This window comes from Lethenteron reissneri, chromosome 22 (assembly GCF_015708825.2).
Source record: "Lethenteron reissneri isolate LAM-NWPU_2019-01 chromosome 22, ASM1570882v1, whole genome shotgun sequence".
NCBI lineage: Eukaryota > Metazoa > Chordata > Hyperoartia > Petromyzontiformes > Petromyzontidae > Lethenteron > Lethenteron reissneri.
In genome coordinates this window covers 1,268,927-1,284,696 of record NC_083800.1, presented here as the reverse complement: position 1 = coordinate 1,284,696, position 15,770 = coordinate 1,268,927, and the positions used below count along the sequence as shown (strand labels likewise).

General features: G+C 50.3%; 2 protein-coding genes across 4 annotated transcripts; both read right to left on the bottom strand.

Annotated features, from left to right (window-relative positions):
* Positions 1-1,046: 1,046 nt before the first annotated feature.
* On the bottom strand, positions 1,047-8,768 carry LOC133345486 (myosin-11-like). Of its 3 annotated transcripts, none has more exons than XM_061556253.1 (8): positions 8,636-8,768; positions 7,745-7,820; positions 5,979-6,064; positions 4,683-4,799; positions 3,691-3,850; positions 2,729-2,830; positions 2,250-2,352; positions 1,047-1,956 (listed from the first exon to the last, which is right to left on the bottom strand). In XM_061556253.1, the coding sequence occupies exons 2-8, from the start codon at positions 7,797-7,799 to the stop codon at positions 1,905-1,907; spliced, it is 675 nt and encodes a 224-aa protein (XP_061412237.1). In that variant the 5' UTR covers positions 7,800-7,820; positions 8,636-8,768; the 3' UTR covers positions 1,047-1,904. The 3 variants fall into 3 exon arrangements, with proteins under 3 accessions (XP_061412237.1, XP_061412235.1, XP_061412236.1); XM_061556251.1 differs by lacking the exon at positions 8,636-8,768 and adding an exon at positions 8,315-8,491 and having other exon boundaries at positions 7,745-7,879; XM_061556252.1 differs by lacking the exon at positions 8,636-8,768 and adding an exon at positions 8,315-8,388.
* Positions 8,769-11,176: 2,408 nt separating this feature from the next.
* Positions 11,177-12,672, bottom strand: LOC133345482 (nanos homolog 2-like). Its single transcript, XM_061556245.1, has 2 exons — positions 12,170-12,672; positions 11,177-11,758 (listed from the first exon to the last, which is right to left on the bottom strand). The coding sequence occupies exons 1-2, from the start codon at positions 12,371-12,373 to the stop codon at positions 11,219-11,221; spliced, it is 744 nt and encodes a 247-aa protein (XP_061412229.1). The 5' UTR covers positions 12,374-12,672; the 3' UTR covers positions 11,177-11,218.
* Between the last annotated feature and the right edge of the window lie 3,098 nt (positions 12,673-15,770).

Sequence of the window (15,770 nt, the reverse complement as noted above, 5' to 3'; positions counted from 1 at the left end):
CTTCCTCTATTGTATCTTCGTACCATGAACTAAGAATGGCAACTGTTGCTTGCAATCATCGACAGCAACTGGTTTGCTGAGAGCCACGATGGGAACTCGGTACGGCAACGTTGTAGAGTGACCAAGTTCTGTTTGGTCGATGAAAACAGAGGGTTTGTTGGCAAACGAGTCGATGAAAAACGATCGGCCTACACAACACTGCCCGCCCAGCAACGACGGCGCTGACTGACGAGATAGCCGGCTAACTGTCTAGCAGTGGCGACGTCGAGCGATGACAAAGACGGCAGCGACGAGACGACCGCAATTTCCACAGACAGCCCCGAGCCCCTCTCTCGCCTACTTTTATCTTGCCAACTTTAATCTTGCCAGCAGGGCCCGGCCATGCCCCTCTTCTGGAACTATCCAGCTGGTTTGGGGAGTCACGCGTAGTAGCGAGCTCAGCAGAACTCCACGCTTCCCACTGAATCTTCTTTCTAAATTAGACAAATTCCCCTTGTCGCCCCATCCCCCAACATTGTCCCCTCGGCTTGAGCAGCCCGGTTCGAAACCGAGCGCCACGCGCGCTGTTCACAATTCAATGACCAAATTGGGAAAGGTCGTCGAGCCAATCAGGTTCACTCAAATGCCACACGGCTGCTGTGCTCGTCCAATCAAGAGCTGGTCCGGCTCGTGGCTGGGCCAATGGGAGGGCTCCCCGCGCCGAATTCAAATCGCCGGCAGAGCCGCTGCACTCGTCCGTCGAGCGTCCGCGTGAATTCATAAACCAAGGATCGTCCTTCGGCGGCCTTTGCACATTTAACCACACGTCACCACACCAGGGCCGGCTCCAGATTCTTTCGGATGGGATGGGGATGGTGGGGGGGGGGCAGTAGAGCTGTGGCACGGGGCCACCAGAATGGTAATTCACTGCTGTGGAGAGTGCACCTGGGTGGGGGACAGAGGGTGCAGGGCCCAGCTCCCCCTAGTGAAGGCCCTGCCACCACTTTCTCTACTTCGATTGTCGTTTGTCCTGCTGTAGTGATGACCAGACGTGATCGTGGTTTATAATATAATCAAACATTTAATGGAGACCCACACGCGTGAACGTCACTGCTTGTGTAACACGCTCATTTAGTTTAACGTGTAGGATTTCGCGACCAATATCATTTAACACACACAAACGTTGACAGTTCAATAGTGCTGCAACTTAACAATGAGTTAACATTTTAGTAAACCAACATAAATCATGAAACGGTGCTGTGCTGGCGAATGAGGGTTAGACACCTCGCACTGCACACTTGAATGGAGTCGCTCCTTCTCCTCTGCTGCCCCCCCAGTCTGGAATTCCCTTTGCCCTTGCCGCCCGTGCTAGTAACTGCCTGCCCCTGTTCACGTCCAGGCTCAAGACCTTCCTTCCGTTTCCCCTCTGCCTATGACCGACTGCCTGTCTGAAATATATAAGCCTGCTGTTATTGCGCATCTCGAGTTAATGGTCGCATTCAGGCACGAGATGACAATTTGCAGCTATTCATCAGCATTTATAGAACTATATATATGAAGGATTGAGCCTGGATAGTACTTGGGTGACCGCCAATGTATACCAGGTGTTATAGGTATGGGGTTAAGAGGCAGCCAGGATGTAGTAGTACAGCAATGGCCTCAGTCTACATAAAGACTGCTTATGTGGTCTGTGTGGTGGACCTATGTATAGAACTTTATTCCGGGTACCCCAGCTTCCTCCTAATGCAGCAGGACTCGACTGAAAATGAGTCTTGAGACCTGGCAAGGTTTTCCAGGGTAAATAATGGGAATTGTCATTATATTAATTATTGCAAGCATGGATTAAGTGAACACAAATAAATGCAGCTGCATCGTCAGCAGCGCGGCAGAAAAACTTGAGCAGCCCGAGGAGGCAGGCGATGGAATTACAAGACCCGTGCAGATTCATCCTTGTAGGCCTGCAGCTGCTGCTGTAGCCTGAGTGGGGGGGACACGGAAACAAGGGACAGACAGCAGCGGTGAGACTCGAGAGGTTTTTACAGATGGGCATGTAAGACACAAGAGGATTCGGAGACACTACCCCGGTTAAGTTTCCTCCCAAGAACAATCAGGCATCCCGCCTCGTGCTGCTGTGAAGCGGCTCTCGTACCGCGGACCACCCCACACACGTGGGGAAACATGTCGACGTCTGTACCACGCTCACAGAATTCTCAGCCACCCAACAAGAGACGAGCACACGGACGCCTCCTCATCGGTCTCCACCTCCTCACCGCACAAACTCGGGGTCGGTCCTGAGTTTCTCTCCGAGCTTCTCCTTCTTCCTGTGCAGGCTCTCCGTCGCCTCACAAGCCTCGCGCCGCTCCGCCTCCAGCTCTGCGCGTGCACAGCGGACGTGAACAATTGCTTCTTCTACAGCCGCAAAGATCGGCTCGTGAAATTATCGATGAATAGATCACTATTGTCATCGTTATCAACACTCGTCCATACGGTTTAGCCACAGCGTGCAGAAAGGCCACCGCACATGGTTTAGCCACACCACACCGTTTAGCCGCACCACATAGAATCACACCAAATGGTTTAGCCACACCACAGAACAGCCACACTATATAGTTTAGTAATCCCAAGTGGTTTCTCCATACTCCACAGTTTGGCTACACCACACGGTTTAGCTGCGCTATATAGAACAGACACACCACGTGGTCGAGCCACACCACACAGTGCAGACAGACCCACGTCCTATCAGACGTACTACTTAGGTGCGCGCGTTGGGAAGCGATCTCCTCCGTCAGCGTCTGAATCTGCTGCTGCAGTGGGACCATCTTCACAAGCTCAGCCTCGATATTCTCCAGCTCTATGCCAAGCACACACAAAACATCATCACCAGCAATGGCCACTGCTGGATCAAGGCCTCCCCAGGCTCTCGCCATCTCCCACATTCCCACAATGCAAAAATCCATGTAGCTCCTCTACGTGAGCTGATTTGAGTCTGACCACCGACCATCAACCCTACAATTTTCATACATCTGTCCGACTTAAAAAGTAAAAGCTTTTTTGGTACACATTCTGCTGATGAGACCCGATGTTGAGACCGGTCCAGAGTTTTATTTTATTTTATTGAATGCTGCTGAAAGTATGCACTTCCAGAAGGCCATGAGGCCGATGGGATGTGGAAAATGTGCTTTCTTTTCACACGGAGGAACAGATATCAAAAGCAGGCATATTATGTGCTTATTTAATTTGTAATTAAATTCTCCACAACAACACGAATTATGATTTCGTGGTGTATTATTATTAACGGTCAATATGATGTCTCTAACGTGCACATGTTCCCTGAAAAATGTGTTCCCCCTTCCCGTTTCTCAGCATAATTGCAAATGCCGTGATCGTAAAAATCAATACTCATCAAAGAATCAATGCATCGTCGGTGCCCCCAATTACTTGACCTTATCGTTACAAGGGCCTGATTAAGTTTAAGGGGTGCCCCGGGGCTGAGATAGTTTTGGGGTCCAATATTTGGATATTCAATCCCTCCCATTACTGTTCTACCACCACCCATGCCTGATGCCAAACACATTTTCCTTTTTACCTTGGAATTTACAGTTTAAGATTTTAAATACAATATATGAATTGTAGAAATAAAATTTAAACAAATCAAAATTATTAAACTTAGGCACATAACTTGTAGTAATACATTGTTAACCCAGCTGTTACCCCCAGTCAGCTGAGAGATGCTCTCCTCCACCACAGCAAGACGCTCCCTCTCAATGCAGCGTCGCCCCTCACGGCCCCACATGCAGTGGTGCGTCGTGAAGGCGCTCAGCTCCGCCAAGAATCGCTTGTTCTCCTCGCTCGCCCTCTGCTTATGCTCGGCCTGGAGACCATGCGAGGGAGCAGCACACGCGGCACCATGTGGGGAATTCGTGCCCCCGTGGCTCCATCACACACACCGGAGTGCAGTGCTTTTATCGAGTTTGTTTACAGCTAGCGGTGAGGAACCTTTTTGGGAACCGATGGCCAAATATGACTTTCAGATACCTTTGACGAACAACCGCACTTCAACGCTCACCTTCTTAGCGTTATCAAATTACAACACGAAAAATGATGATTTACATTTACTGAATGTGTGAAAAGTGTTGTTTCCACATTGAAAAAAAGCCCCTCTAGTACCAGATTAGTGCTGCTAAGATGCTTGTACTGACGGAAAAATATTGTTTCCTGGTCGTTTGGAAGTGGGAGGCCTCATGTGATTGAGGGCCATGTGAAATGAAGTCACGGGCCATATGAAAACTAAGTTGTGAGTCGTAGGTTCCCCACGCCTGGTTTATAGCGTTTAGAGCGCTATGTTGTAAATAAAAACACCGTCAGTTCGTGTTAATGGGCCACGAACCATCCACAAATAAGCTTGTTAGGGATATCCGTGAACAGCCTTAGTGCGCTGGTCGTCATTTGCTGCGGTGGCATAGCTATTAAGTGTGCAGGCGGTGCAATTGCACAGGAGCCAATAGGTCAGAGGGCTCTAGGTGCCAGGCTAAAGTAAATTACTGGACATCTGTGAAAAAGAGCTTTATAGCTCATCGGATTCCTCAAGTATAAATAAAGATAATTCCGAGATAGGGGGCCTCATTCCACTGCTAGCACCAGGGCACATGCCAACCGTGCTATGGGTCAGCTTGCTCACAAGTGGTCTGCGGCTTTGTTCTCACCGTCAGCTGGTTGAGGGTTTTGATCTCTGTCAGGAGGTCTTGCTCAAATGCAGCCAACACCTCCTCTCGCACTCGAATGAACTCTCTTTCCAGGTCTTCCTCCTCAAGTTGCTGGTTCTTTAACACAATAACGACAACAATGCTGTGTACAGAGGCTGTAATTATATATTAACTAAATAGATTGTACATCATGGGACCTCCTTTGCCAGTACCAAAATATGAGAATAGGTCTCTTCCCATTTTTTCTGGTCTAACACCGTTTGAGACGAGGCTCAAAAGAAAGCTGTCTCTGGTGTGGACCAATCAGTTTGAAAGACAATGCATATATTATCAGAGTATGTTTTTTTGTTTGCATTCTGACCACATGTATTGTGGTTAATGCAGACATGACTCCTTGTAAAAGGTGTTATTTTTTATTGCCAGAAAAAAGGGGGAAAAAACTATTCTTATAAATAGATTGTGTACGGAATGAAAATTCAGATCGTAAAAAAACACTATGTACATTACATACACATGGACCAGAAACATGAACATTGACACAGAAAAGGTAAACAACTTGAAGAAAAAAATGCGTGGACCGCATGATTTTAATTACACCAACAAGGAACATTCACGAAGTGTGTCGCTGCAATTTGAATCTAATTTTATACATGAAATGTCACTGATCCTGTTCTATCACCGTGTACTGTCAATGTACACATTTTGGTTGAAATCGGAGCATCACACTCCGCGAGCATTTGCTTTGAGACAGGAAGAACACATTGATTAGAGACCACACGGGAGTTTAAGAAATCGAAATGACTCACGGTTAAATGTATTTTGAACCTCTTTCGCACCATACGTAGCCAATCGTGCTAATCGGGGGTGCGGGGGAAGGTCAACAAACTAAACACAAAAAGCAGTTCTAAAAAAATAGTGCGCTTGGGCAAAGACACATTAATACAATCAATAATGACCGGTGGTCGAGACGAACGCAGTGGCAGCCACTGGTGCGAACACGCCCAAGAGGACCTCTGTGGACCGTCAAGCATGGCACGATAAAATGTTGGCACACGTGTAGGTGCTAAATGGATTCTTGCATCGTTAGACCATGAGAGATGGATGGCTTTCACCCAGCTGTAGATATGAGATGGATTGTTGTATCACAAGTGGGGTAAACCGCTTTATGCGGCCTTCATCCAGAAGTATGCAATTCATGCCTGACGATGGCGATTGCCACGTAAAGGCTGCCACGGCTTAGGCCATCACTCTGGCCTCGTGCGGCCACGATGAGATATGTGGGTGGGGAGATGTCACCTTCTCGAGCAGCTCCTGCTGGACGACCTGGACCTCCTGTCTCACGGAGGCCAGCCTCTCCGTGGTGTTCATTATCTCGGCCTTGACTGCACTCACGCAGACGGGGAAATGGTGGTTGACTGTGTAGTTTGCCCGACTGCTCATCTACCCACGTCTGTCGGCTAAATCCTAACTTGAAGAGTAGGGAGCCTGGAGAGGGATCTGGATGAGAGACCTGTGGGATTGAGGGAGCTGTGGGATTGAGAGACCTGTGGGATTGAAAGACCTGTGGGATTGAGAGACCTGTGGGATTGAGGACCCTGTGGGATGGAGATATCTGTGGGATTGAGAGACCTGTGGGATTGAGGGACCTGTGGGATTGAGGGCCCTGTGGGATCGAGGACCCTGTGGGATTGAGGGCCCTGTGGGATTGAGGACCCTGTGGGATTGAGGGCCCTGTGGGATTGAGGACACTGTGGGATTGAGAGACCTGTGGGATTGAGGGACCTGTGGGATTGAGGGATCTGTGGGATCGAGGACCCTGTGGGATTGAGGGGCCTGTGGGATTGAGGGACCTGTGGGATTGAGGGCCCTGTGGGATCGAGGACCCTGTGGGATTGAGGGCCCTGTGGGATTGAGGACACTGTGGGATTGAGAGACCTGTGGGATTGAGGGACCTGTGGGATTGAGGGATCTGTGGGATCGAGGACCCTGTGGGATTGAGGGGCCTGTGGGATTGAGGGACCTGTGGGATTGAGGACCCTGTGGGATTGAGGGGCCTGTGGGATTGAGGGGCCTGTGGGATTGAGAGATCTGTGGGATTGAGACCTGTGGGATTGAGGGACCTGTGGGATTGAGGGTCCTGTGGGATTGAGACCTGTGGGATTGAGGGGCCTGTGGGATTGAGAGATCTGTGGGATTGAGACCTGTGGGATTGAGGGGGCTGTGGGATTGAGGGCTCTGTGGGATTGAGGGCCCTGTGGGATTGAGACCTGTGGGATTGAGGGCTCTGTGGGATTGAGACCTGTGGGATTGAGATACCTGTGGGATTGAGGGGCCTGTGGGATTGAGAGACCTGTGGGATTGAGAGATCTGTGGGATTGAGGGCTCTGTGGGATTGAGGGACCTGTGGGATTTGAGGGCCCTGTGGGATTGAGGGACCTGTGGGATTGAGAGATCTGTGGGATTGAGAGATCTGTGGGATTGAGAGATCTGTGGGATTGAGAGACCTGTGGGATTGAGGGGCCTGTGGGATTGAGAGATCTGTGGGATTGAGGGCTCAGTGTGATTGAGGGCCCTGTGGGATTGAGGGCCCTGTGGGATTGAGGGGCCTGTGGGATTGAAATTGAGGGCCCTGTGGGATTGAGGGCTCTGTGGGATTGAGAGATCTGTGGGATTGAGGGCTCTGTGGGATTGAGGGCCCTGTGGGATCGAGATAGCTGTGGGATTGAGGGGCCCTGTGGGATTGAGGGCTCTGTGTGATTGAGGGGCCTGTGGGATTGACATTGAGGGCCCTGTGTGATTAATGGCCCTGTGTGATTGAGGGACCTGTGGGATTAAGGGCCCTGTGGGATTGAGGGGCCTGTGGGATTGAGGGCTCTGTGGGATTGAGGGCTCTGTGGGATTGAGGACCCTGTGGGATTGAGGGCCCTGTGGGATTGAGGGCCCTGTGGGATTGAGGGCCCTGTGGGATTGAGGGACCTGTGGGATTGAGGGCTCTGTGGGATTGAGAGACCTGTGGGATTGACATTGAGGGCTCTGTGGGATTAAGGGGCCTGCGTGGTCACCTTCTTGCCGCTCCTGTGAGAATTCGAGGCGCTCCGGCTCCAAGGCGACGCTCATGGCCGCTCGCAGCTCGGGCAACTAACACGGGCGGTTAACGATACAACTTGGCAATCGTTGTTAACAACAAACTGCTACTCCTGTGCTAGCAACAAGGCAATGAGTTAACTATTGTTAACAATCAACAACACAAACAACAACTACCACCACCACCTCAGGCCGCGAATCCAGCACCCGGCCTATCTGAATAAACGCGGGAAAAAATTCCCTCAAATGTTTGATTTAAAAGCTCGTTATTATATATGTAATTCCATGTCAATAACTCTTCATATCATTCAAATGAATTATAATATACTGCAGTTGCGCATAGTTTTTATTAAAACAATGTTCGTATAATTGTGTACTGTACTCCCTATACTGTCGCACGGATGGTATTAGCCGTTTTTATTCACACATATTTTAACATCACGTGGATAAACTGTTAATTATTATTAAACGCTTTGATTCGTTACGATGTATTAAACCAAACAAAGCTGGTCAAAACGTTGCAATAAAATAAGCGTTTACAGTGTCACCTGTTTTCTCGAACGTTACTATCCGTAGTAGAAAATGTAGCAAGGTGCGCGCAACGCCGCGCCTGTCAGTGGTAGCAATTCTAATGCCGTTGCATTTCCGTTAAAGCAAAATTGTGAAATATAAAGTCTATTTATTTCAATTATTTTTATTATTTATTTTTACCTACGTGACTTTACCGAAAACACCTAAGAGTATGAATCCTTGCAGTCACGAAAACTTCAAGTCTAGAATTATAAAGTCGCCAATCTTAACAGCCCGAGACAATCGTGAACTCTTGACCCCAGAGCACTGCGCCGCGGTGTTTGTTGTGCGACTTGTACCGTGCTACACTTTGGAAGATTTTTGGAAGATTTCTCCACAATTCTGGATTTTCGCCCGATTGGTGCCCGTTAATTACTGGCGGGGCACGGAGTGTGAATGTTGTGGAGTTTCTCTCCAACACAACACCTCTGCCGTGGTGGTTGTTGAGGCCTCGATCGATGGCGCGGCCACGTGGACGGGACAAGGAGAAGCCCTCGGCCCTCGTCCACGTGGCGCTGGGACGACAACTCGACCGCGACGCCAATGGCGCTTCACGTCGTCGCCGTTTCAAATGTTTCATGTCTTAGATGTTTCATATCGCACCCGTTTCAGATGATTCATATCGTAACTGTTGTAGATGTTTCATATCGCACCCGTTGAAGAGGTTTAATATCGCACCCGTTTCAGATGTTTCATATCGCACCCGTTTCAGATGTTTCATATCGCACCCGTTGTGTCAGATGTTTCATATCGTAACCGTATCAGATGTTTAATATCATAGCTGTTGTAGATGTTTAATATCGTAGCCGTTTTAGATGTTTAATATCGTAACTTGTAGATGTTTAATCTTGTAACCGTATCAGATGTTTAATATCGTAGCTGTTGTAGATGCTTAATATCGTAGCTGTTGTCTTAGATGTTTCATATCGTAACTGTATCAGATGTTTAATATCGTAGCCGTTGTAGATGTTTAATATCGTAGCTGTTGTAGATGTTTAATATCGTAACTGTTGTAGATGTTTTAATATCGTAGCTGTTGTAGATGTTTAATATCGTAACTGTATCAGATGTTTAATATCGTAACTGTTGTAGATGGTTTAATATCGTAACCGTTTCAGATGTTTAATATCGTAGCTGTTGTAGATGTTTAATATCGTAATCGTTTCAGATGTTTAATATCGTAGCCGTTTTAGATGTTAATATCGTTGCCGTAGATGCTTAATATCGTAGCTGTTGTAGATGCTTAATATCGTAGCTGTTGTAGAAGTTTAATATCGTAGCCGTCGTTTTAGATGTTTCATATCGTTGCCGTAGATGCTTAATATCGTAGCTGTTGTAGATGTTTAATATCGTAGCCGTTGTTTTAGATGTTTAATATCGTAGCCGTTGTTTCAGACGTTTAATGACTCGTATCTAAATGTAACTAAGTTAGAGAGGTGACCGTTTCAGCTGCCCTAACATCATCTAAATCCCCCCTTCCTAAACCGAATAGCTGCGTTAAAAAAAACACGTCTTGATATTCCGGTAAATCACCGAGTAGTGCCTGGTATTTAGAGAGATTCGTGAATGCGTTCAGGAACCACGGCACTGGAGATGGAGTGATATGGCGTGCAGCAGGAGGCAATGTGCTCGGTGGGTCGTTCACATCCCTCAGGGAAGAGACAGCTTCAACGAGGCCTTCATCCAGCAGTGGATTGACCATGGCTGATGACGCTTTATGCAAAAGTGCAGTAATCGATGTCGTGTTTATATCGATCACCGTGCCCATCACTTTATTAATCAAACCGAGCGTGACACGCTGCACGCGTCATCTCCCGGGTCGGTATTTTCACGAACAGGCGGCATTGGTCATTGTGTGGTGAAGTATTGTCAAGAACATGCTGCACCCTGGGGTGGAGTCGGGGTCTAGGGGGGTGGAAACGATGAAGGTTTAAGTTCAAAGTTTAGGGTTTCGGCAAAAGTGAGCCAGGCTTCATGGGGTCAAGAGTTCAATACAGGGGTGGGAAAATCCTTTTCTGAGATTCGTATCGGATTTGAAGCTTTCGTGACTGCAGGAATCCATACTCTTTGGTTCTTTCGGTAAATTCACGTATTTAGAAATAAATTACATAAATCACGACGTTTTGATCGCAATACAAGCAGTCATCAGGCCAAATGACGCTGCTAAAATCTGACAACGCAAACTCCCCGTGAGTTAACATGAACATTTTATTACCTTGTCCCAAATCACAATAACGATTAATGCAACGTGTTGTGCTGCTGTCTGCGGTGCCGTCTGCTTATCTCCACGTGGTCTTCGCGAGTCATTTGGCAAAAAGGGAGAAAAACCATGCACACGCATGTGCTTTGTCATCGCATACGAGTGACCGACACTGCGTTTGTCTTCCCAAGCACTGTGCAGCAGCACTCAACACCGCAATGACGAGTGGCTGTCGCAACACAAACGCCTTTAGGAAAAATGCAATTGCAGTACAACGTTTTTTTTACGTTTTCATTTTATATTGTAATTGATTTATTTTAATTTCGATCGGTTGAAATTTGTTATTGCAGTACAAAGTTTTTTTTTCAGTTTTTATTTAAATTGTAATTACATTTCTTAATTTTAATTGGTTGATTTTTTTTATTGCAGTACAACGTGTTTTGTGCTCCCGATTTGGGTCCCCACGTTGAGAGCAGATTAGGTCCCGATGAGCAACATTCGACTTCATAATAATATAAACAAACCAATCGTTAACATTGGATCATGTTTAAACACGAGTAAAAGTGCCACCACCCTCCCCCACCACCAACCCACCTGACAAACGTAACATGCATGGGACGCGTTCCAACCGTGAAATGTGTCGGGCCCGCGTTGAGTAACCCATAGGACATCACCCCGACCATCACAGGCCCGCTTTTCCCTGGCGAGGCCCGGGGTGCCCCCCAAGGCCCTCTGCGTGACAAGAAGACCCTCTGCGTGACCCCGGGGGCAGCCGGCGCCTGGGGCCGCACGAGTTGCGCGCCGTGTGCAGCGGGAGGACCTTGCCCTGGGACAGGGGGCAGTACTTGAGGGTGTGGGCCACGTCGCCGCTCTGGCCGCACTGGGGACACGTGTAGGCGCGCAGCACGGGGCACGACACGCGGCCCGCGGTGTCGCGGAGGTCGTGCGAGCCGTACACCCGCTCGGTCGCGCCGTTCGACAGGCAGAAGGAGCAGAGGGGAGGGGGGGGAGGGGACCCCCCCACGGCTCGCTTGTCGTCGGCCTCTCCCGGCCCCTGACGTCGCAGCTGCGCGGCAGCGGCCGACTCCGAGAAGCGGTCGCGGGGTCCCGCGGGGGTCCGTGGAGTTGTTGGGAGTGCGGCTCCCGCCCCCAGGGCTCCGGTGCCCGTGTGTGCATCCTCCTTCTCGTGCCTCTCCTCCTCCACGTGGCCCCCTTGGCCCACCTGCGTGGTGATGGAACGACGCTTCGATGAATGGTCGATCAATATCGACTAAATTAAGCTAACTGATCGAGTGTTTTCCCTTGACCGAAATCCTCCCGACTCCCGTTGAGACCTCCGACTCTGCTGCTGTGTTCACCACCGAGCTGGGCAACCACGTGCAGCGCCATTGTTGTTCATGCGCACATCACCAAACCGCACCGACCAGCAAAGGCGAAGTATGGTCAAATTAGCACGGCCCCACCAAACGGACCGATGTACGTACACTATCCTGTTACATGTAAAACGCTCCATGTAAAGTATTCGCTTATCAAAATAAATTCCCCTGCAATATTGAACAAAAAAACAATCGGTGGGGAGGGAGGGAGGGAAATTTTTGTTTGACAAGATGGCAGCAAATGCCCTGCGTGTTACCTGGACGGAGGAGGAGAGGAGACCACCCAGGCCCAGGTAGTCTCTCCACGAGTCGAAGAGTCGCTCCGTTAAGCAGCTCCGCTCCGACGTGGCCAGTGGCGGGGGGCCCACGTGGGAGCCCCCCACTCCAACATCAAGAGGCGGAACGTCCGAACCCCCACGGAGTGACTGGAATGTGTCCGCACGCGGTCCCTGTCCTGCCATCGTGTATGTATGCCGCAGAGTATCACGCGTGGACTGTAAGAGTTCTACACAGTATACTTTGCAGCACTTAAGAGTGATCTGTACTTAAAGAAACGATGTACTGAATTTTAGAGTACATTAGACTCTAGAGTGCTATACTGTGTATTTGAACATCATCTGGCACTGGAAATCACTACAGTAGTAGCCTGGTCCATCAGTGGTACTCTACCCTCTGGAGTCCTCGAACACACCGCAGTGCGCTCCCACGCTGATCTCTCCTTGGTTGACCCCCCCACGTGGCGAGCCTCCGGCACGGAACTCTCCTCTCCTCCACGCGGCAAACCTCCCGGGGGGGGAGGGGGGGGGTCCTGAACGTCACCCGAACGCCAGACAACAAACGGAAGCGTCGCTTCCGTTGTCTGAGTTGCAGCGAAGTCGTCATCCCAGCGGAAGTGTGGCCGCTGGGTCGCGTGGCAACACCAAGGCGGCTGTCGCGCCGGATTAGCGAACACCTGTCGTAGACAAGGCGGCAATTGCCGGATTGTCCTCGTAGCAACAGTAGCGACATGTGGAGTACTTTCAAGGGCCACGCGCTAAATGCTTTCAAGCTATCAATTCCAGTTCAGTGATTTTGCACTTTAGTACTATATACTACCTTCAACTTTTATGAACGACTGGATGTTTAAGGTTAGCGAGTTGTATTGTCTGGCTGTATAGCTAATGAAAATATACAATTACTTTACTGTGCAAGTTAAACATGTTTTAATGTGTTTTTAGGGCTCCTTTATAACAAATGCTACAGGCCCCGCACTCGCGTAATCCGCCACTGTAAGAAGGGAATGCCTATTTGCCCGAATGTGTTGCAAGCCGAGTATTGTATTCTGCAGCAGGGCGCTGTAGTTTTGTTAACCATTGTTCTGCGTTGCGTTCTGTATAGTTTCACGTCCAACGAGGAGGAACCCCGTTATGTATCGGAGAGGGAAGGGGATCCTGGCCTCTACGACGCTGGTAGTCTCCCACCAGCATTGGTTTACGCCCGACTCGGCTGAGACGAGAAACGTGGAATTCGGTAGGGTAGAGAATTTGCGCGTAATAAAACTAAATGTTGGGTCAGATCGCGTAAAAATGTCGTTAAACCCACCAACCACCCGACACAGCTAATTAGTAAGGGTTGTCCCGTAAAAAAACGCATAAATGAGTTACTGGTAATCGCTGGCCCACGTGTCCAGATACTGGACACAAATTTTCCATTGTGGTGTCGCTGGGCCACGCTGAGGTTAGGCGAGGACACGGGGATTATTATGACATTGAAGCCGTGGAGGAGGAGGCAGTGAGTTGGCGGAGACACGAGGGGGTGGTGGGGGTTTCGAGGAACTTCTAGAAGGTTCCAGCGTTCGGGAAGGGATGTGGGGGAACGGCAGTGCAGCAATTAATGCGCAGAGCTACGGATCCGACAACTCCAGTTCGATTCCAGCTCATGGCCAACAGCAGTGACGATTATCTGAACCGGTCCTGGTCCTCCCCGAGGTCGACTCGGCCTCAAATGAGAACCTGGTGCGGAACCATCGCCACTAGGGAGACAAAGGCGGCCAGGCGTGGCACTGGCCACCCACCCCGTCGTAGACCCTGTCGGCCTTATTAGGTGCTCGCTAACATCACTTAAAGCCTGTAAAGGGCACATGGGATCTGTCTTTGGTGTTGAATAAAATCCCGACCGAGATGTCCTCACCTTGAACATCGTACACACAGCCATTTTTAGATGAAATAATCGACGCATTCGCTTGCAATGCTCGATATAATTGGGTTCCATGCCCGGTGTTGTACACAGTCGTGGTGTGTGGTCTAATTAGCATTAAATGAGCACCCGGTGCCGTGTGTAAACATCAGCCAGCACTGGGGAGACAAAGGCGGCCGGGCGTGGTGCTTGACCCACCCACCCATGTGTGCACCGTTTCCGACGTTTAATAGGCGCTCACAAGCAGCACTTTACCCCCCCCCCCCCCACGTGTGCACGGCTGTAGCGGTGAGGTATGTGCACGTGTACAGCTCCTGCTTGCCGGGCTTCGGTGCGGGGCCGCGTGTGCGTGAGTTGTGACTCCGTGCGAGACTCCGTGTGTGCCTGCCTGTGTGTGTGACCGTGTGTGACTGCCACTGTGTGTGTGTGGCCGTGCGTCTTCCCCCGTCTTCGTGACTTCCTCGTGTGTCGTGACTGTTGGTGACTCGGCGCTGCCCGTGTGTGACTGTGCACGACTGTGTGCGTCTGGTTGTGTCACTCGACATGCTGCTGCTGCTACAAAGTACTTCAACCCTCCCGCCCAGACGCCCATCCATAGAGTCCGCACACCGCAAGGCCGGCCTGGGGACAGACGGCCCCCTGGTGGGCGAGATGGGCTTGAGGGGGGGAGGGAGGGGGGGTGCTCGGGCTGCCCTGCCACGGTCACTTGAGGGTCAAGCGTAGCAGCTTCTTGACCTTGGAGCCGATGCCGTGGAAGATGAAGTGCGGCTCCGTCTCGCTTGTGATCACCAGACGGTTCTTCTCGTCCACATTGAAGTCGTGCGCGTTGAGTCACACACACACACCTAGCGCAAGACGCACCGGATGCAAAACACAGACAAATATCACCCGTATAGCCTTAACAGACTGTTGGGGTAAGTGCTTGTTAGCGAGCACATAAATCTCCCCAGTGGCGATATTTACACACCGCACCAGATACTCTTTTGAAGCTGAGTCGATGGGGGGAGGGGGGTGCCCAAGACCGGTTGAGATAATCGTCACTGGTGTTGACCGTGAGCGTGCTAACCGCTGCGCCACCGCTCCCCACACTCACACAGACACCTGGCTCACACAGACACCCCCGCGGGGTGCCTCGGTCTGGCTCCCAACTTCACGAACCCCACGACGCCGAGCGGCAGACATGAGGCGGGGGTCATGGTGTGGGATTCGTGCCACGGAGCTCGACCCAGATTCCACGAAGCCCGCACTGGCGGAGTCAGCGGTGGACGTGGGACGGGGTCACTTTGAATTCTCACCGGGGACGCGCACGCGGCTCACGCGTGTGGCCAGCGGTTACCGATAAGCTCCCGAAATGTTGGGGAGTCCCCACGGGGGTCTGCATCTTTGCACGTTCACGGCTTAATTTGCAGGCTCAGCGAGTTTAATGCAACGGATATTTTTTGTAATCTAGCGTGGTTTTTTTCTTGTCATTGCATCAAAGTCGTCAAGGCGAGAACCACCAGTGACTGCGACTCTTCCGTCGGCAATAGGCAGACTTCTCAAAAAGAATTTCGCAGCGTGCCCTGGAAATGACCCGAAAACTCTTGAAATAATCTTTTGACAATTACAGCTGGACATCTAAACCATCCCTATTTGTAACACTCTTTCAGTCTGGCGGAAGCGTCCGCACGATCCGTACAACGT